The sequence below is a fragment of the Dromiciops gliroides genome, chromosome 4 (genome assembly GCF_019393635.1).
Source record: "Dromiciops gliroides isolate mDroGli1 chromosome 4, mDroGli1.pri, whole genome shotgun sequence".
Lineage (NCBI taxonomy): Eukaryota > Metazoa > Chordata > Mammalia > Microbiotheria > Microbiotheriidae > Dromiciops > Dromiciops gliroides.
The window spans coordinates 101,836,390-101,858,381 of NC_057864.1; the positions used below are offsets into that span (position 1 = coordinate 101,836,390).

At 43.0% G+C, this 21,992-nt stretch overlaps 2 protein-coding genes across 2 annotated transcripts in view; both read left to right on the forward strand.

Annotated features, from left to right (window-relative positions):
- The window catches only part of LOC122725657 (proline and arginine rich end leucine rich repeat protein), a 30,475-nt gene extending 15,562 nt beyond the window's left edge, over window positions 1-14,913 (forward strand). The window contains exon 3 of the mRNA XM_043962869.1: window positions 9,269-14,913. Within this exon, the coding sequence (XP_043818804.1) occupies window positions 9,269-9,444 (176 nt within the window). The 3' untranslated portion in view covers window positions 9,445-14,913. The remainder of the gene's footprint in view (window positions 1-9,268) is intronic.
- Window positions 1-21,992, forward strand: part of OPTC (opticin) — a 53,481-nt gene that overhangs the window by 15,493 nt on the left and 15,996 nt on the right. The gene's annotated exons all lie outside the window — the stretch shown is intronic.

A 21,992-nucleotide genomic window follows, 5' to 3' on the forward strand; every position in this document is an offset into this window, starting at 1 on the left:
CTTTCCTAGTCAAACTATATCTTGAGCATTGTGTTCCATCCCGGCATCACATTTTAGAATGCAACATTGATAAGATGAAGAACGTCCAATAAAGGCAATCAGGATGGTAAAGGGGCTTGAGATCATGTATGAAAATTGGTTGGAGAAACTAAGAATGTTGAGCCTTGGAAATAAAAAGACTTGACCCAGGGAGAATAGCTGTCTGCAAGTATGTGCAGGGCTGTCAAGTGGAAGATGGATTATACCTGCTCTGCTTGACCTAGAGCATAGAACTAGGAACAATATAGGTAGAAGGTGCAAAGAAGCAAATTTAGCCTGGATGTCAAGAAAAATTCATTAACAGAGCTGTCCAAAAGTGGAGGCAGCTTCTTTTGGAGGCAGTGAGCTCTCCCCTACTGTGGTTGGAATACCACTTACTTGTTAGCTGCAAGGATTCTTGTTCAGGTGCAGATTGGCCGAGATGGTCTTTAAGTCTATGATTCTATCCCAATAGTCCAATGATGGCTCTCATTTGTACTGGTGTTTTAAGGTAGCTCAAGAGATACTATCCCAGGCAACTGAGTCAGAGAGGTAACATGACTTGCCCAAAGGGACAGGTAGTAATTGGCCAGACTGGAGTTTGAGACCTACATCTTCCAACTCCAAGTCCAGTGCTCTTATCACTATACCACAGATGCTTCACTAAACTACAGCTGCCTCTCCAAGGATGATGTAGGATAAAAAGAACAACTCTGGGGCAGCTAGGTGGCGCAGTGGATAGAGCATCGGCCCTGGAGTCAGGAGAACCTGAGTTCAAATCCGGTCTCAGACACTTAACACTTACTAGCTATGTGACCCTGGGCAAGTCACTTAACCCTAATTGCCTCACTAAAAAAAAAAAAAAAAAAAAAAGAACAACTCTTCTTCCCATTCAGGAACTCTACATAGATAGATAGTTACTTCTTTCCCATGATCTATGGGGGTGCACCCAAGTATTTTTCTGAGTATGAGTATGGGGTAACATTAAAAGAAAAAAAATGACTACTTTGTTCTAGTCACTAGGGATACAAAGACAAAAATAAAAAAGTCTCTGCCCTCAAGGAACTTATATTTTGTTGGTGGAAAATAGCACATACACATATAATAAATATAATGCATATAGTATCCTCTCTGGGGTCTCTCCCCCAATGGAATATTGTAGTCATAGTCCCCAGAAAGTAGCTTACCACTTATCTCAGCATTCTAGGGGTAGCCCTGAGGTGTTGTGGCTTCTGACACTGACGGTCTTGAGCCCCCAACATCAATCTGTTAATTGAACTCCATTAGCTTTTGGAAAAGAGATTTATAGGGAAGACTGATAGCAAGAAAGGGTCAACTGGGTGGCACCTGATAGATGAAGTCAGGAAAACTCAGCTTTCTGAGTTAAAATCTGGCCTCAGACACTTACTAGGCTCTGTGACTCTAAGCAAGTCATTTAACCCTGTTTGCCTCAGTTCTGCATCTATAAAATGAACTGGAGAAGGAAATAGCAAACCACTCCAGTATCTTTGCCAAGAAAACCCCAAATGGAGTCACAAAGAGTCAGACATGATTGAAAACAACTAACCAACAACAACAATAACAACAATAGCACAAAGTATTGTTACTAAAACATTCTTCTATAAGTTTCTTGTTTGTCCTTGCACTCACAAGGTAGCTGGGAGACTGGACTCAAATTCAAAGTATAAGGGTAGTGAGGTCCAAGTAAAAGGAACACGTGGCAAAGGAGTACCTCACAAGTTCTGGAACTGGAAGTCTTTTTTTCCATTTGTGAAATTCTTATGGAATTCCCCTTTGATGCACTTCTCTGTTTGACTTTGAGGGTCAATGCCTTTCTAAAGTCCAGAGCCAGCATCTCTGTCGTTCCAAGGGAGCATTGTTCCTGAGGCTGTCACTTTTCACCATTTATCTGCATGTGTTTCCTTTGCTGTACACAGCTCTGATAGACATTGCTACTGCCTCTAGTTTCTGGTGGGACCTTTTATGACACCTCTGGGTATTCCAAACTCATCCACTGGGTCAACTAGTCACTCCCATCTCAGAATACTCATTCACCTAGGATCAGGAAATAATAACCCTGAAAGATTTAGAAGCATTGTGTGTTCACAGATGAATCAGAACCATGTGGAAGATAGGGTACCCCCCTCCCCTCATCCGCTAGCTCAAAACAGTTCTTGTGCCAAGGCACCAAGAAAAAAAAGAGACTGGGAGGTCAGTGGTTTATACCTTTTATGTGCACATTCAGTTCTGTCTGAGTCTCTCCCAAGTTATCTGTCTTGATGGCTCCACAGCCAATTAAGCAGACTTTTCATCACCACACAGTACCAGTCCCATAGTGATTCATGACTACAAGTAGGCTTACCAAAATTTCTACGTGGTTGCTTTAAATTGAAACCAGAGAGAGATTATCTGCCCATGATTCAAAGACTGGAACTAGGCAAGGGACACCTGCTTATGCTTTGAAAACTAGCCCTCATAAACCTTTATGGTCAATACACCCATGGTACATATATAAAGTTAATACAAAGTAATGGGGGCTATACTTGCAACATTGTAAGGGGCTAAAATTCTAGATAGTCTGTCTAAAATATCTAATGAGTGGTTGCCAATAAATTATAAGCTTTAGCAAGAATTTAGACTTTTAAGCATTTATTAAGGAGAATAAGAATTTGGTGAAGAGAGAGAGAAAGGCTTAGATTCATCTATCTATCTTGGGGAGCTACCGTTCTCCTGCTCCACTCTCCAGGAGAGTCCTGGCGAAAGACAGCGAGAGTGCCAGCCTCGCCCCCTCTTCCTCCCACAAGCAAACGTCACTTCCTGACACCAAAGAAAAGCCACATGTCTTGCCCTCAGGCGCCTTCTCCTCATGGCGGAGCTTTCCTACAGTAAGTCTCCAGCAGGTGGCGTCATTCCAATCGTTACAACATGGAGGATCAGGAAAGGTTTCACATAGGAGGTAGCAAGTGACTTTGACTCTGCAGGGAGATGGTGGTTCCCAGAAGCAGAGGTGAGTAGAGGGCAGAGTCCATATAAAGGCGCTGAGATGGGGCAAAGAATGTTGTGTATGGGGAAGAGCATTTAGATCAGTTTGGCTGAAACTAGAATGGAGAAGAGAAGGGGGATGGCAATAAGCATTTATATAGTACCTACTGTTTGCCAGGTGCCATGCAAAACATTTTTTGTGATGGTTGTTATTTACAAATATTATGGTATTTGATCACAGCCCCCAGCCTAGTTCAGACCCTCATCATCTCTTGTCTGGACTATTGCAATAGCCTCCTAATTTATCTCTCCTTTCAGTCTCTTCCCTTTCTAATCCATCCTCCACATAGCTATAAAATGAATACTCCTAAAACACAGGTCTGATCATGTCCCATGATTAGGAATCTTAGTGTCCACTTATTGCCTCTAAGATAAGACATAAACTTCCCCATGTGAGAAGTTTATATTTAGAGTCAATATGGCTCTTTCAGTCTTTCCAGACTGATCTTACTTCCTTTCCCTCATGCACTCTACCTTCTGGTCAAATTGGCTTACTTGCCATCCCTCATACACACATTCCATCTCCCACTTCAATGTCTTTGCATAGGTCGTGCCTCATAGGAATGCCTTCCTTCCTTCCTTCTCCCTCATAGAATCCCTATCTTCCTTAAAAGCACCGCTTTGGTGCTACCCTCTAACATGATGCCTTTCTCCATCTCCCTAGCTATCATTGCTCTCACTCTCTTCCTCCAAATGCAATGTATTTACTCTGTACACATTGTATATAATACTTTTGCATTATATATTGCTTTCTTGTTGCATTATGTGCTACTCTCTCTCAGTAAAATGGAAGCAACTTGAGAGTGTGGGCTATTTTGTTTCTGTCTTTGTATCCCTGGCAACTAGCATGGTGCCTGACATATGGAAGGTGCTCTGTAAATGCTGATTGAACTGAATTGCATTGAAGGCAATGTCTGTTGCCAAGTAACCCTGCCTAGGGTATCAAGACCCTCTCCTGATCTGAGGTTGTCTCGAGGCAGCAAGTGAAAGCCAGGACAGAAAGAGTCTCTGTGCTGCTGTTCAAGCTGGCCCCTTCTACTACAATCACAGAGCCGAGAGGATTGGAGCCAGGACAGCAGATGAAACCATTTCTTGGCTAAGCTGAAGGCCCTTGGGGTCTGCTCTTTCCCAGGTGGATTTCCTTATGGGTTTATACTTGTGTCTCCCATGTTGTTTCCCTCGAGGAGCCCATTCACTGGCTCCTCTAAGTGGCCTGAAGTCTAAGGTCCAGAAAATACCAAAAGATTGTATGATGATGACTGTCATAAAGCCAGCTATAGCTGTAGCCATAATGGCATCCGCTTAGTCTTGTGGCAGCTAGATGGTACAGTGGATAGAGTGCTGAGTCTGGAGTCAGGAACACCTGAGTTCAAATCCAGTCTCAAACACTTCCTAACTATGTAACTTAATCTTTGTCTGCCTCAGTTTCTTTATCTATAAAATGGAGTTAATAATAGCACCTATCTGAGGGCTATTGTGAGGACCAAATGAGATAATATTTGTAAAGCACTTAGCACAGTGCCTGGCACATAGGAGGTGCTTAATAACCGATTATTCCCTTCCTCTTTCTCTTTTATCTCCAGTGTGCCTGTATCAGGAGGCATAACACCTTGGCACTAACCAGGATATTCTCCCCACCCCCAATGTCTTAATGGGGACTAAATAATGAAAAGCTTGGGCGAACAATTGTAACAGATAGGTGGTAGTTGCCAGGATTATAGTCTGTGTTCACACCTTGTTCATGTTATACTTACATACTCTCCCATGCTTTCCACAGCAATGACTGTATCTCCACCTACATTCCTGGGACAATGGGGCAAAGATATTGACTTATTCTGGGCATTGTCTTCTGAACTGATAGACTTGGATCCAGGTTTTTCCATTAGAACAGGCACTGATGATATTCATCATTGGGAAATTGGAAGGGGTTGTATTGATAGAGCAGTGATGCTAGAGGACTACCTTGGACAGAGAATCTCTTTTTGCTGTGGTTCAGTCCTTCAGTCCTGTTCAACTCTTCACTTCCCCAATTTTGGGTTTTCTTTGTAAAGATAATGCAGTGGTTTGCCATTTCCTTCTCCAGCTCATTTTCCAGATGAGGAAACTGAGGCAAACAGGTTGAAGTGACTTGCCCATGGTCACACAGCTAGTAAGCATCTGTGGTCATATTTGAACTCAGGTCTTCCTCACTCCTAGCATGGCACTCTATCCACCGAGCCACCCACTGAGCTTGCTTCAAAGCACAGTTCAGGTGCCATTACCTGTCCCCCCATCCCAGGAGAACTTTCCTCATTTTTATAATTATTACTGCTATCCCCTCATCCTCCAGATACAATATATTTACTCTGTGTACATTTTCATGTGCAATGCTTTATTGCCTCATAAGGAGCAGGGTGCTGCAGATTCATTGTGAGGCACATGTTGGGATTCAACACTGTTACTCATGCCATTAATGATTCCCGAGTCAGCACTATATCACCTCCAGTCTGGACTATTGCTAATAGCCTCTTGGTTTTTTGTTTGTTTTTTGTTTTTGTCTGGGAAATGAGGGTTAAGTGACTTGCCCAGGGTCACACAGCTAGTAAGCGTCCAGTGTCTGAGGCCGGATTTGAACTCAGGTCCTCCTGAATCCAGGGCCAGTGTTTTATCCACCTAGCTGCCCTAGCCAATAGCCTCTTAATTGATCTCCTTTCCTTCCGTCTCTCCTCTTCTAATTCATCCTCCACACAGCCTCAAAATTAATACTCCTAAAGTGCAGAACTGACCACATTACTCCTATGATTAGGAAGCTCAAGTGGTCACTTATTGCCTCTAGAATAAGATATAAACTTCTCTGTGTGAGGGCTTTCCATAAAAGGTCTCACTGGTGACTAGAAGCAATAGCAGTGGTTACCAGAGTTTCAGCTGTCAGCAGCAAAGGAAACACCTGCTTAATCTATCAGCATAGCCATACTGACAGAGAGCTTTAGAAGGAGTTAAATGGGGATTTCTAAAACTAGTTGGCACTCTAGATAACCTGATGGGTCAGATGCACAGGCATGATGCTCATGTAGTTGAATGAATGGAAGAGGAAGCAAGCTCTGAATCAACAGGAATAGGTGGAAGGAGCTATAGATGAACAATAAAGAGAATCCTGAGCCCATGCAGCTGATGGTCAAGTGCCAAGCTTCTTAGAATTAGTCATGCCAAGTTCAGCACAGTCTATCTTTCAGGTACAATTCCCTGATCACTTAACCTTGTATTGCTGTTGGATTCAAGATTAGTAACAATAGAAGGGAATCCTAGGGAAGGCATGACAGAGTTGGGATTAATCTTATGGGTGTTACAGAGATTTAAGTGCCTCTGACTGGGAATACTGAGCCCACCAAAACTCATATTTTTAATGTGGTTCCCTTGCCATCTGTCCTGAGGGCATCTAAGACTAGAGATCACAGCCATGTCCCTCTCTTAGACTGGGTTCACAGTAATAGGACTATATATCTCACCCCCAGAGCTCCACTAGTGGATAAGAAACCAGTCCCATGGCCAATCCCACAGGGTAGTGTGCCACATGGAGCCAAAAGCTAAAGGAAGCTCCCAGACAGGATAGACGTGACCAACACTCCCTTGGCTGTTTGCAGGTTGGATCAAGAAGTCTTTAGAACTTAGAAGGAAGTAAGGGATCAAGGAATAAAACAATTCCTAGATGGAGAGACTACAGAAAGAGTCCTGTTAGCAGAACCTTGATGAAACAAAGGGGGCAAAGAGGATGATTTGAATTGTCCTTAGTACTACTACCCAGTGATTAGAAGTACCAGCTTGTCCAGCAAGAACTTATCACCAAGAGAAGAAGAAGAAGGGAAGAAGAAGAAGAAGAAGAAGAAGAAGAAGAAGAAGAAGAAGAAGAAGAAGGAGAAGAAGGAGAAGAAGGAGGAGGAGAAGAAGAAGGAGAAGAAGAAGAAGGAGGAGAAGAAGAAGAAGAAGAAGGAGGAGAAGAAGGAGAAGGAGAAGGAGAAGGAGATAGAGACTGCCAGATAGGGGTACACTGAGGTAGGCAATATGCAAAATAACTAGCTTAGACTAAGTCCAGCAGCTCCCTAGTATAGTAGGGAAGGTCACCTCCCCTCCTCAGATAGGGGATGGACCTTTGAGGTGAGCTCTGCTATCACAACCAGAAAGGAAGGGCATCTGATATGTGGGCATAGGAAGACAGCAGCTGCTGCTCATAGCCCAGACATGAGCACTAGCTTTTGGCTTACCCTGAGGATGACTATAGGTACTATATAAAATATGGAGATCTAGAGATTCTAGGTTGGTGTTTAAGCAGCCCCTTTATTCATCCATGACAAAATCATGTGTGTTGCAAGGAAGAAAAAAGCAAGATTCAAGTGGTTTTTGGGGGGCTGGTAGATAAGAATGGCTCAGGGCAGATCTGCTTTATCTAGGTGGCTTTCCCTGTAGGATATGTGTCACTGAAAAGGTCTTGTGTTACAGACTGTGCTGTAGACTTCATAGGGTCTTCAACACAGAGAACAACAACCACTGGATCCAGATGACAAAGTCAAGAGCAGTTGTGTCTGGTGCCTTACCCACAAAGCATTGCCCTGTTCTCTTGGTTGTGCTTGTGTCAAAGGTCAAGAGACCCTGTCAGATCTGATTCAGTTTGATAATTACATTCTCTTTTTTTTTTTGGGCAGGGCAGAGAGGGTTAAGTGACTTGCCCAGGGTCACACAGCTAGTAAGTGTCAAGTGTCTGAGGCCAGATTTGAACTCAAGTCCTCCGGAATCCAGGGCATGTGCTTTATCTACTGTGCCACCTAGCTGCCCTGATAATTACATTCTCAACAATATTTAAGCTGGCTTAGTGAATGGAAAGAGCCCTGAACTCCAGGTTCAAATCCAGGCCCTGACTTTTACAAGATATGCAAGTAAGGGGCAACTAGGTTGCACCGTGGATAAAGCACCTGGATTGGATAAAGGCCCTGGATTCAGGAGGACCTGAGTTCAAATTCAGCCTCAGACACTTGACACTTATTAGCTGTGTGACCCTGGGCAAGTCACTTAACCCTCATTGCCCCACAAAAAACAAAAACAAAAACAATCCAAAAAACAAGAATATGTAAGTATAGAGAATTATTAACTTCTTTAAGCCTTGATTTTCTGATTTATACAAGAGACAAAGATACATGCTTCATAAGGTTGTTGTGAGAGAAATGCTTTATAAATGTTAAAGTGCTATAAAATGGTATTTTTGTATTGCATTGTATGATTTTCAAAGTATTTTCATATATACTATCTCCTTAGACCCCTTGATAGAAATGTAAATACTTTAAGGACAAGCATTGTTTCAATTTTATCCTCATATCCCTGGCATCTAGTACAGCCTTGTATTTAACAGGGTGCTTAATAATCTGTTGTTTGATTTAATCTTCATCACAATCTTACGAGTAGGTGAGATGGCTTTCCTTGTCTAGCACTCCCATTTTATAGATGAAGAAACAGGCTGAGAGTGGATAAGTAACTTGAAAGATGAGACTGCCAACAAATTGTGGTCAGAACTAGAACCTTTCTTTCCACTATATTTAGCTATCTCCAGTCTAGATGAAATCAGTGAAATAAAGAAAACACAGCATTAGCAGCAAGGTATTTACATTCAGAACATCTGGCCCTAATACTTTCTGGTCAGAAGTTGGGATGGTAGAAGGAGACGGTACATCCAGATTCACGACCATTTCCCATCAGACTTAGGCCAGCAGCTGATTTGTTGAATGGGGGGGGGGGGGAGCTGTGAGACAGGTAGACAGTGTGTAAGGGAGGGAAGCCAAATATTACAGGCTGTCTTTGGTCTTCAGTCCCCCTGGTGTTAGAAAGTAGGGTGCAGAACCCTGCAGCATATGGAAGAGTAGCTATTCTTAGCCTAGTCCCCCTTGCTGCCCAGGTTCTGAGAGAACTCTGTAATACAGTGTCATCATCTCCCAACTTTAGCCCTCAGGCAGCTTGAAGCACATTCATGACACTTCATCAGGGACATGGATAATAGGGACCACAAACACAAACCCACAAGGAAAGACACTCAGGAAACATCAGACCCCACCCCCACCTTCAGGACACCCAGAAATACTGATTCCAGCAGGGAAACAGCTGGAATTTCTTTCTCATCCCAGTCCCAAGCCATGCCTCCTACCTTCCTCCCTTAGCTTATCCTCTCCTCCTCCTCCTCTCTCCATAGAAATCAATGGGACCCAGATCTGCCCCAACAACCTGGTTGCATTCCATGACTTCTCCTCAGACTTGGAAAATGTACCACACCTCCGTTACCTGCGACTTGATGGGAACCAGTTGAAGCCACCTATCCCACTGGACCTGATGATGTGTTTCCGGCTCCTGCAGTCTGTGATCATCTAACTCTCATCTTGATGCCAACTGGACTTCTCTGAAGAGACTTGAAAACCTCCCAGTCGGGGGGGGCATGTCCCCACTTCCTGACTTGCTCCATTGCCTTTTCTACCTTCTCTGGGCTTTTGCTTTGTCCACCGATGTAGGGCTCCCTAAGGAAAGGAGGAGGACAGTTTCACATGCCTTATTGCATTTCTCTTTCCTTCTCTCATGTGGGAGTATGAAGTCCAAGACCTTACTGTTGCCCTACCAGGTTCAAAGAACTGTCTCTCCCACATATAAACATCAACCCCAAACTTCTTGCTAAATGTAGTCTCCTTTTTTTAAGGAGCCCCTTCATCCACTTGGATGTGTCAAATTATATGTACTTTACACAACCTCCTTCTTTCTCTCCTCTACCCTCAATTACTCCCATCTCTACTTCACTATCCCAATAATGGTCTGGCCCATGAAATGTCATCTGGATTATTGACCTTGATCTAGGAGAGAAGATGTCTCTCTTCCCAAGCAGGTCTAGAAAACACCTTTTATAGCTAGCTCAGGAAAGAAAAGAAATTTTTAATCTCTTCTACTACTTCCTTCTCCCATGATTATTCAAGGTTTCTATAGCCACATCTGTCTCCTTTTCCACACCCCATTGGCATCAAGTCCCAAATGGGAAGACATTTGCCCCATTGCTATAGCCTATTGTTTACCAGAAAGACCATGAAGAAATGGCCAATAACTTTTCCTATAAAGAAGTAGATCTGGTGTTCTAGCAAGTTCCAGTCTCAGGCAACCTTTGGTAAGCTTTGGAAATGGACAGATAGTCTCACGATGATGTCAGCTGAGAATCTGTTCGCACTTTCTGAGAACTGTAGGCTAGAAGCTTCACCCCCTCCTCCCATATGCATATCCTCTCATATTTTCAAGTGTGTTGAGAAAGTATGGGATCAGAGAAAGAACAGTGAGTAGAGGGGAAGGTGGGAGGAGGGAATTATGAAGTATCTGGATGGAATGGGGTGGTAGGGTTGGGTGAGGCAGAACACAGGAATAGAAATGGGATTTGAAGAAGAGCAGAACCTCCAAGTCTCCTTTGACCACCCACAGTGAGATGTCTAATGCCTTCAAGGCACTCACTTCTTAGAATATTGGGCTTGGTCATTCACCTATGCCAGCTTCATCATCTGGTATCTGTCTATGTGGCTCTGAAATAGCCAGATTAGCAGTTGGAAACTGCCACTATCTACCCAATCTTCCTGCTACTCAGAGTATAGCAAAGAAAGTAGGGAAGAGGGGTGGAACAACTGGATATCTCCCAGAAGCCTCTTCCTCATGTGGAAATGGACCTCCATGTCTAAGATGAGACACATTAGTGACACCTAGTGGTCAGTAGAGGTTAGTGCTATGAGTTCCATTCTTCCTTGACTGTGCTCTTGGTCTCTTGTTCTTTGTCATGGTCAGTTAGTATAAACTCTGGTGATATCTTTAAAAAAAAAAAAAGGTCCTGTCCTGCAATCAGCTTCTTACTTCAAAATGACAAAGGAGTATATGTATCACAGCCTCCCACCATATCCACTTCTTGGCAGGCCATGGGCATCTCTGAGCAGTGGCTCTTCCTGCTTAATCTGATTGTGACAAGTGGTCAGAGTTGATCACAGAGAAATGTTGCCTAGCCTTGATCCAAGTTCTGGCAGCAGCTTCCAGGTCAGAGATACCTGGTCAGCATAGGTTCTATTTTTTTTTTTACCAGCATTGATCTTGTAACACAAGTTGGGGATCTGAGAGCTCCAATATGGGATCCACTTTTTTCAATCTATTTAAGGATCTATTTTGAGAAATAATTATAAAAATCCAGTTGGGACCTGGAGGAAACTAATTAAAAATTTCATCTTTCCCCTTTCATCACTGATTTTTTCAATGGGATAGGTCCAAAGCTTCCATTCCCCTTCTCAATAATTTATTCCCTCTTCCCTTGCCTAATAACCATGTTCCACTCCATGGGCCTCTCCCTCCCACTCTCCTTTCTTCTTGACTGGCCCCCAAGTTAAACTCCTTGGCTGGTCTCCAAGGTATACCTGGGGTACTGACAAGAGTACCTCAGTTTTTCTTCCTTTGAAGAAGATTCTTCTTTCCTGCTTGTTACTATATGTCCTAGGCTCTTTATTAGATGACCTTGCTCTACCTCTTTTAGTACAGAGCTATTTTCTCCCTTTGTCACATTACTTCAAATAGACTTATTTAGTCAATTCTGTGTGTGGCTCACTCCTTTTCTCTTTCTTACAACCACCACCATGTCCTGATCTTCTCCTTTTAATGATGTCTCATGCACATTTGGAGAAATCACTTCTATCCTAGAATATCCTTAATCCCCCAAGACCAAACACCACCAGCTATCTCTTTTTCCCATTTCTGTGGCATTGCTCATGCAGAGTTGATTATTTTTCCATTCTTTCTTCTCCATTTGATAATGGGAAGATTGCATTTTTAATCTCAGAGACTTCCTATCCACTGAAAGATTCCATCAGTAATGCCCATGGCAGAATTACCATTCAAAATTCCTTAGGTAAGTCACTTCAACTCTCTAGGCTTTGTTTTAACAAAATTCATGAGTTGAAGAGGATCTGAAAGGTCCTTCAGTCCAACCACCATGTCAAGATTCTGATGCAAGAGCACCATGAGAAAGTGTTGACAAAATTGCATGTCAATGATCTTATAAAAGTATCATTATCTCTCAGCTTTATTCTTCAAGCAGCTTGAAGAACAGCCTGATACTCAAGACTTCATGAAGGAATAAGTCACAAACACATATAAAAAACTATCCAGGAAAAACAAGACCTGCCTTTCATCTTCAAGTTATACTATTCTTCCATAGAGATTTCACCTGATACTCTTCCTCTCCTTCTTTCAACTAAACCAACTGTATAGCTATTCATTTCACAGCCATCATACTAAGGCTATTCATTTTTGGAATACTAGTCCTGCAGGCAGCCTAAAAGTGTAAAAGAGGTGAAATAGGGCTATTGGCAGGAGCTACTGACTTCCTTGTCCTATACTTCAACTGCCCTGCCTTCCTGAATGTGATGGTACACCTTACTGAAAGATGAATCCCCTCATTAAGTTCCCATGTTCATCTGCTCTTTGCTTGAATACATCTGGTGACAGAGAACTGAGTACCCATTCCCTTTTCAGATAGCTCTAGTTGCTTGGAAATTCCTTCTTCCATTGAGCTCTTCTTCCTCCTTGTGATATCCATGGAATCCTAGTTCTGCCCTCTAGCACCAAGAAGAAGTCCAATTCCTTTTCTGCATGACAGTCCTTCAAACATTTGAAAATGGTTGCCACTTCTCCCCATAGTCTTCTCTTTTTCAGTCTAAAAATTCCTAATTCCTTCAATCTTTCCTCATATAATTTCATTTTGAGTCTTTCTACCATCCTGGGTAGCCCTTTCTGGACACACTACATTTTGTCAAGTGTGCCTCCTTAATTTTGTCACCCAGAACTGAAGCTATTTTTTCAAGTGTTATCTGACAAGAAAAAGGTAGAGTAGGACCGTCACCTCCCTCCTCCTAGATTTGATACCTCTCTTGATGCAGTCCAACATCCCATTTGGGTATTTTTGGCTGCCATATCATATCACTGACTCTTATTGAGGAACCATTTACGAAATCTTCAAATCTTCACGTGAGCTACCAAATAGTCATGTCTAGCCCATTTGGGGCCAAAATGTAAGACTTTCTATTGTTTCAATTAAATTTCATGTTAGATTTGCTCTATTATCACAGTGTCTTTTTGTCTCTGATTTATATCCTCAGTAAATTTGGTAAGCATGTCATCTATGCTTTTCTCCTTATAAAACTATTGAACCAAACAGCACCAAGGACAGATCGCTCTAGCAAGCCACTTGGAAGATTTCTTACCAGGTTGACACAAATCCATTAATCGACACCCTTTAGGTCTGGTCTTTCAATCAGTTATGAATTCACTTAAATGTTTTTTAGTGAGCCCACATATTTCTCAGTCTTGACTATGAGGATATATCATTAGAACCTTTGTCAAGTGCCTTGCTGAAATCCAGATATACTGTAATGACAATCTTTCCCCTAATCTACTAGTCTAGTCTACCTGTCAAAAAAAGAAAATGACATGATTTGTCCTTAGAGAACTCAACCTTGGCTCAGCTGACAGAGCAATTTATTTAATAAGCTTATGTATAATTTTGCCATATCTTGGGCATTGTACTTATTGGTTCATGGTTTTCAATATCCATCTTTGTTTCCTCCTTTTTGAAAATTGAAACATTGGATCATCTCCAGTCACAGAACTTCTCCTATTCTCTATGATTCTTTAAAGACCATTGACAACAATCACATCCATGAGAATAGATACTCTGAGATATAACTGCAAACCAAGTGTCTTTTCTAATCTGTAAAACTTTATGGTTGGACTAAATAATTTCTAGTGCTAATATCTATCCATTCTAGAATCTACTTTGACTCTGGGTTTTAAATATTACATTGGCTATATCTATGACATAGGATCATGAGCATCAATAATTCTAGAACCATATATAATGTTAGAACTGCAAGGGACCTTAAAGATCATCTTGTCCATTCCCCTCATTTTATCATTGAGGAAACTGAGATGAAATGTCCTGCCTAAGGTAGTTAGTGATGGAACTAGGATTAGAAACCAGTTCTCCAGACCTTCAGTGCAGTACTCATTATTACACCACATTTCCCATGCTCCCCACCCCTCCTGCCAGTTTTAGACATTTTCTTTGGTAAATACACCTTTTCTTAGTATAAGGGGGCAAATTTCTATGACAGTAGATCTCCTGGAATGGACCTCAGCCTTGCTTCCTAGTGTCAACACAAGACATCCCCAATTCCTTCAACCGGTATTATTCTTTGGGGCCTGATGCTATAAGGATTCATCCAAAGTGGAATTCAGGAGCCATACTTATTAATCCACCTTGTCTTTGTGCTTTACTGTCATATCCCCAACCCTACAGATAGCAGGTACTTAATAAATGCTTAGAGATTGAAATTTCAGTGAATTGAGTATAGCGTAGTGCCTGGTTTTTACTGCTTCTCATTGCAGTCAGGAGGCAGTACAGAACAGATGTCTAATTACATTACTGGAAGATGATGGAGAAAGAAATATGGGAATGGGAGCTACAGGCTTCCAGCATCGGGCTCTTCTCTGTGTAAGTTGTTATAAGTGTTTCCTAGTTATATCCCTTCCCTGTTCTTTCTCACCATCATTCCATAGTCTGTCCTGGGTGATACTCATTCTGATCCCCCACCTGTGTCTTCCCCAGAGCCCTGCTCTGGACAATAGGGTGGGGATGAGCAGAGCCTGGGAGAGGAGGAAATGGTTTGTGAAGGAGGGAATGCAACTCTGTACTGTGAAGCCCCACATGTGATGGGAGATACAGGCCACAGAGGAGGGGGACATGTCAATATTGAGTTGTACATATAGAATACATCTATGACAGAGAGAGAGAAAAGAAAACAGAGGTTAATATTGTGAATAGTCTTTGCTTTAACCATTACCTATTTATCATAAAGAGCAGCCACTGTATTTGTGACACATAGCTGATCCCTAAGGGGATAATGTAATTAAAGAGAATTCTCAAAACTTAATCCCTACCTTTGGGAAGTTTCCAATTGATCTCTCCTCTCCTCTCCTCTCCTCTCCTCTCCTCTCCTCTTCCCATTTTATTTCCATCTTCTGTCCTCTTTGTTGAATCCAGATGCCACTTCACAGAAGACCTCTTCCCCTGGTTTCCCTTAGTAAATAATTTACTCTTCTGTTTCCAACTGATTCCTCCAAAGCTGCTTAAAGTCAGTATATTACTGTAGATATAAGCAGCCTACTGCGATGGCTAGGTCAAGGCCCTTCCCTTATACATGACTTTTAACCTCTGTCCCTCTCACTCGGAGGTCAGGTAAGCACAACTTCCATGGTCCCTAGGGGAAGAGTAGGAGGGATCTATGCATGTCCCAGGCAAATCAGAGCTGATTGATTGGAGCATAAACATAAGCCTCATGGCACTGTACTCCTCCTCTCCCTCCTCCTCCTCCTTCTCTTCCTCTTCCTCCTCTTCCTCTTTTTCCTCAATTTGTGCCTTTGTTCCCAATGACAGTAGCAAGCTGGACAGTCTCAGAGACAATCTGGCTTTAGAGCCAATCACCTCTATTGCTTTCCCTTGGATGCCTTTCCCCTCCACATCTTCATAGACAAAAGCCTTTATGCTGTATATATACAAATATAGAATGTGCATGTACTTATCCACTGTACGTGTATCCGCTCTTGGTCATGTTAACTTTGTGGAGCGATTTTCCCTTTTCAGATTTTCCATATGAGTGGAAATAAAACGGTATGAAAGGAATCCTGCCTGTGTTTGTTGGTGTTGGTAAATCATCAGATTTACTCCCTGCTCCCTGATGTTATCCTGTTGCTAATCCTGCCTCTCATCTCTCCTGAGGAGACAACAGTTGCAAAGATCTGAGACTTAAAGAAGTAACAGAAATAAGGACAATGACAGCTGACAGGACTTCCGGGTCTGCTCTTTTTTCTACTTTCTATGGTATAGAAGAAAGTATTTTCAATTTGGCATCAGAGGACTTGGGTTCAAATTCTGGCTCTTCCACTACAATCTGTGTGACTTTGGACAAATCATTTAACATCTGAGGGTCTTGATTCCCTCATCTGTGGAATAAGGGAATCACCCCCCAAATCCCTTTCCAGCCCTACAGATATGATCCTGTGACATTTTATATTATATCTTAAGGCTTTCAAAATATTGTATATACGCTTTCCTTTGAGGAGCTCAACAATCTGTGAGGTTCTACGGGTCTTACTATACTCATTTTGCAGATGAGAAAACTGAGGCTAAGAGAGGTGAACTGATTTGTCCATAGCCACACGGCTAGTAAATGTTGGACATAGGATTTGAATTCAGGTCTTCCCAATTCCAAGTCCAGCATTCTTATCTACTAAGTTACTCTGGCATTCCATGTCCTTTTCTTGGTCCCTGGTCCCCATATACCCAATGTTCAGAGACAGTTCTAAATCCTTTCTGCTGCCTTTTCAGTCCAATATTTCAGCTTCTCTTGATCAATAACTCATTTCTACAGTGATTTAGCACATAAGAAAACTGAGGCTAGTGGTTAAGGGACTTGCACCAAATTGCCCAACTAATAGGTGGCAAAAACCAAACCAAACAAAATGTTCATCAACCTCAGAGACAATGAGGAGCAGTGGAAACAGAGCTGAATCTGGAGTCTGAGGCCTGCCATTTATTGCCTGTATGAATACAGACAAATTGCTTAACACCCCAGGCCCAGGGTCTCTGTTTGCTCATCTATTTAAATGGAGCATTAGATTAGATGACCTCTGGGGTCCTTCCTACTCTGAATCCATTGGCTTCAGGATCACAGTTTTAAGAGCCTGTTGCCTTCCTGTACAGGGAAATTTCTTCACAAAGATGGACACAACTAAAAAAAAATCAGTGAACAAAACCAGCCATATATTCCCCATATCTTTTGATGTGGATTACGAGGGTTGTCAAAATCCAGAAAAGGGAAAGGTCAGTATGGCTTGGATACTCTGGTCAGTGGAAAGGGCCCTTCTAGAGGCTGGAGACTTTGGTTCTCCTGGAGACACAAGGTGGGGGAGCTGGGTAGGGGGAATTCTGGACTTATACCCAAATACCTGTCTGTCCATCCCTCACTGCTCCCCCCCTTACCCAATTACCTGCCACAGTCCCTCTGTCAATAGCAAAGACAGCTTCCCAACTGTGCGAAGGGCAGAGAGGGTCCAGAACATTCCTCCCTAGGACCATTCCAAGTCAAGTCAAGTCAAATCAATAAACATTTATGAAGCTCCTACTATGTGCTAAATACTGGCTATACAAAGAAGGGTAGAAATCATCCCTGCTCTCAAGGAGCTCACATCACACTCTAATGAGAGAGACAAATGCAAGCTGATTATGAACAAGGTATATACAGAATAAGCTGGAGGTCATCTCAGAAAGAAGGCATGAGTGTGAAAGGGACAAAGAGCTTTATGCAGAGGGTGGGGTTTTAGCAGGGACCTGAAGGAAACGGATGGAGGGAAGCAGGAGGCATGATGAGGAGGGAGAACAGGCCGAGCCACTTCAGAGAACACCTGACAGGGGCAGCTAGCCAGGCTCCTTTCCAGGCTGCCACCTCTGGTCCATCAGTTTGGATCCTATCCCTCCTAATGAGAGCTCTAGGTTGGAGCCTGCCTTTCCACCCCTGACCCCATGGCCCTCATGCTCAGTGGGGCCAGTGCTTCCTAGGGTAAGGTCAGATGTTTCTCACGCATGCACATGTCATCGCATGTATATGTTTCTCCTCCTCCATGCACACATGTGGCCCTCCCCATTTCCCAGAAATGCATGGAAGTCAAAGAGAGTGATTGATGTTCAGGGTGGATATTGGTGGGCAGCATGTGTGTGTGTGTGTGTGTGTGTGTGTGTGTGTGTGTGTGTGTGTCTATCAATCAGAGAGAGCATAAGCATGAGATTTTGTCAGACTGGATAATTGCAAGAACAGTGTGGGAGCTTGCCTCTGTGTGTGTGTGTGTGTGTGAGCAAATTTGTGTCTTCTTTTGAGTGTGTGGGAGAGAGCTATTAAGAGGGCAGGGGCACAGCGACATATGAGAGAGGGAGCAAGGAGCGTGGGCAGGTACGTGTATGTCACTGAGAAAGGTAGGGATGTGTATGTATGAAAGAGAAAGAGAGAGAGAGAGAGAGAGAGAGAGAGAGAGAGAGAGAGAGAGAGAGAGAGAGAGAGAGAGAGAGAGGAGAGAGAGAGAATGCACATCTCATTGTGTTTAATGAATGAAACACCAGAGCTTCTTCTATAAGAGACTTTGCACTGAGGGAGACAGTGTATCTGGGTGAGTTACAGGAGACAGACAGACAGACAGACAGACAGACAGACAGACAGACAGACAGACAGACAGACAGACAGAAACAGAGGCACAGAGACAGAGTTGTTGAGAAGAGGGGAGGATGCACAGTTTGCTACTAAAGAGAGAGTTGGGGGAGAAGATGGCTGCCAACTCAGCCATCTGCTGCCTCAGGTCTTTCCTCACCTCAAGGAGAGTCCATGCTGGCCAGTCCTTCCCAACAGAGAACCCCAGAGTCATAAGGGAATCATACTATCCCAATGACCAGGTTCAAGTTTCAGCCTAAGTCCCCTCCCCCACCAGCTGGTGCCCATAAATAAATTGACAGACCATCTGTTTAGAGGGTTCCCAGCCACCCAGGTTCAGCATTCTGAGAGGCAATGGAGTGTTGTGGGAAACTCCTTGACCTGGAAAGCAGGGGCCCCCTGTATTAGCATCAGTTCCATCACTACTTAGCTAGTTAGATGACCTTGGACAAGTCCACCTTCCCATCTCTGGTATCCCTGTCCAGAAAATGGGGAGTTTGAGCTAGATCATCCCTAAAATGCCTTCCAGCTCAGACACGTTGTGATAAGCTCCCAGGAAGAGCCAGAAAAGGGTTGTAACATGGTAGAGAAGACCACTAAAAATGTCAGAGCCCTTTCTATAGGCTTGCGAACCCTTGGAGGCTATTCCAGTTCTCCTAGATGGATGGATGGGAAGCAGGTGGTCCAAGGCAACTAGAGAGGGAAGGAGAGGGAAGGGGTGCATGGATCAAGTGAAATCTTTCCTCATGCAAAAGATTTTCAGGAAGGGAAGCTGCATGGCCTCCTCCAGAAACCCCCTATAGAGTCCCCAAGCATATCTAATCAGGAAATGCTTCTTAGTATCTAACCTGAATTCTCCCTACTGCCATGACAGGCTATTTCATCTCATTCTGCCCCTAGTGAAAATGAAGACTGGTCACTTACTACCTACTTCATGATTGCCTCTGTACCATTCTCTTCTATGTGTAATCCCAAACCCTTTATGCTGTCCTTGGGAGCCCTGTGTACTCCCAGAGTTAGAGGCTCCTTCAGTATAGTTTCTAGGTTGGGGCAGGGCCAGGGTCCCTGCGCTTCTCAACTTTACAGTTGAATTAGCCTCAGGATACCTGATGAAAGTCTCTTATAGAAGAAACTCTGGTGTTTCATTTATTAAACACAAGCCCTGAAACTTCCCAGCTTGGGGTGGGTGGGTGGGAGTCAAGAATTGAATGTTTTCAAGAGGAAACTAACAGAGAAAGTAGGAAGCTTGAGACTCAGGCTCCTAGGACTATCTGTCTCTAGTCCTGTGATGATGTGGGATGCTCGCAAACTCAGACAAAACCTACCCTGAGGGCTGCTCTCTCTTCTGAGCCCTAGCTCCAAAGTGGATGCCTCACTTGAAGGCTAAAATAGAGAGAGATAGACAGAGACAGAGTCAAAAAGGTACAGAGACACACAAGACAGGGTCAGAGAGGATAATTCTCTCTAGTTAAGCAAAGTAATGGATGGAGACCCCATGGGGATGGGGGGGATGGCTAGAAAGAAGGAGCTGATTGGATAGCGGTAGTGATAAAAATCCTGATTGGTCACATTTCTGGCTTGGCCAGCACCTCCGACCCCTCCTCTCCTGGCCTCTCTACACAGCCCCAAACTACACAGTCAATCAACCCTTCTATCCCAATCCATCAGCTCTGTAGAAGCTGTGGGGCTCCCGTCCACAGCAGGAAAGCCAGGACAGGTAGGTTAAGCTTTTTCTGGGTTTGGGGGATCTCTAGTTTTAGTTTGAAAAGGGAAAGAGGTTGTCTCAAAAAGGAGAGGTGAGTACAATTGCAAACGGTTATCCAAGATTGTTGACACTTGGGTAGATGCTACAGGATGGACCATGTACTCTATCTAGAGTTTTTCTTAAGCTCATTTGAACTTAGGCTGGGAAAGGAGAGGATGGGAAGAGGCAAGAGAAGGAAGTCCTCTTACTGTTTTATGGAACTGGCCCTGAAAGGGCAGTAAAGGGGCCAAGTTTGTTTTTTACTTTTGCTGGCCTTATTGATGGACTGGTTTGTATGGGGTACAGCAGGTGTGACTGTGTCCCCAGGGGTACAGAAATATCCAACCCATAGAAGAATGCATGCATGTCATGTATGTCCTAAATATGGAAGTGAGTCACCCTAGTATATATTCACACTCTAATTCTTGGACCCCTACCCAATCACACACACACATTCCATATACACATGGCCACACATGAAGAATGAAAACATTCAACATATACCAGCATAAATATGTGGATACAGATCCACAGAATCCCAACTCTGAGTTTATGTACTGTATCTGTATACATATTAGCACACCACCTGACACAAAGGAAGAATGGAATAAATGCTTGTTGCCTGATTGACTATATGTGGCAATGTATATATGGTATTGTTCATTGATAGTCTGTGTATACCTGTGCATATGTGTGATGTGCATATGGATATTTATGGTGTGCATATCTATATTACATAGTGGTAGATATTTATGATATATGTCTATATTTTAGTAATAAGTATTTATGGTTTCCTACAATTCTAAAATGCCATGAGATATATGTATAGACATCTACATACTCCCAGATATACAGAGAGGGCAATTCCCTTATAGAAAGATCATATTTTTTTCTTAAAAACTTCCTTCTTGGGGTGTGGGGTTTTTTTTCTTCTGTAACTAGCATTCTCCATTTCTGTCTAAGAAGTTTGAAATATCCCCAAACCTCTTTCTTTTGCCTCTTTTTTGTATCCCTAGTGTTTAGCACAGTGCCCAGCAGATAGTAGGTGCTTAATAAAATTTTACTGATCGATTGATTCTTTCTATAAGAATGTGAACTCCCCAAGGGTAGGTACTCTTTTTCATTTTGCTTGTACTTGTCTACTTAGCACATAGTAAGTGCTTAATAAATGCTTCCTTCCTTTCCTCCCTCTTTCCTTCCATCCATCCTTCCTTTCTTCCTTCCTCCCTCCCTCCCTCCCTTCCTTCCTTCCTTCCTTCCTTCCTTCCTTCCTTCCTTCCTTCCTTCCTTCCTTCCTTCCTTCCTTCCTTCCTTCCTTCCTTCCTTCCTTCCTCTGATTGGGGTGTTTAATTGTGACTTCTCTCCAAAACCATTTAACATTTAATGAGAATATCCTCTAAATGTGAGTTTGTGTGTCTGTATTTTTGGGTGGAGGGAGAACAAGTGGATCCTGGGTACACTTGGAGGTGTGCAGGTGGGTATGAGTATAACTGTAGATATTTGAATGGCTATACTGAACATATGCTTGGAGAGCTTTTCTCCCTAGAATAGATTGAACTAGATGACCTCAACTACTCCTCTTGACTTTGAGATTCTCAAAGTCTATGGCTGTTATAGGCAAGAGTTTATGCTATCTGTGTGTGTGTGTGTGTGTGTGTGTGCGCGCGCGCGTGCGTGTGCGCACGCACTCAAGTGAATCTGTGTGTTTACTTATCACAAACTCTAGGTGTGGAAGTACACCTCTGGGAGTGGGGAATGGGGGTAATGCAATAAATTCAATATTAGCAAACACATATTATTGCCTATTATGTACTGTAGACTGAATTAGACACTGGAGATATAATATAAAAAAAAATGAAATC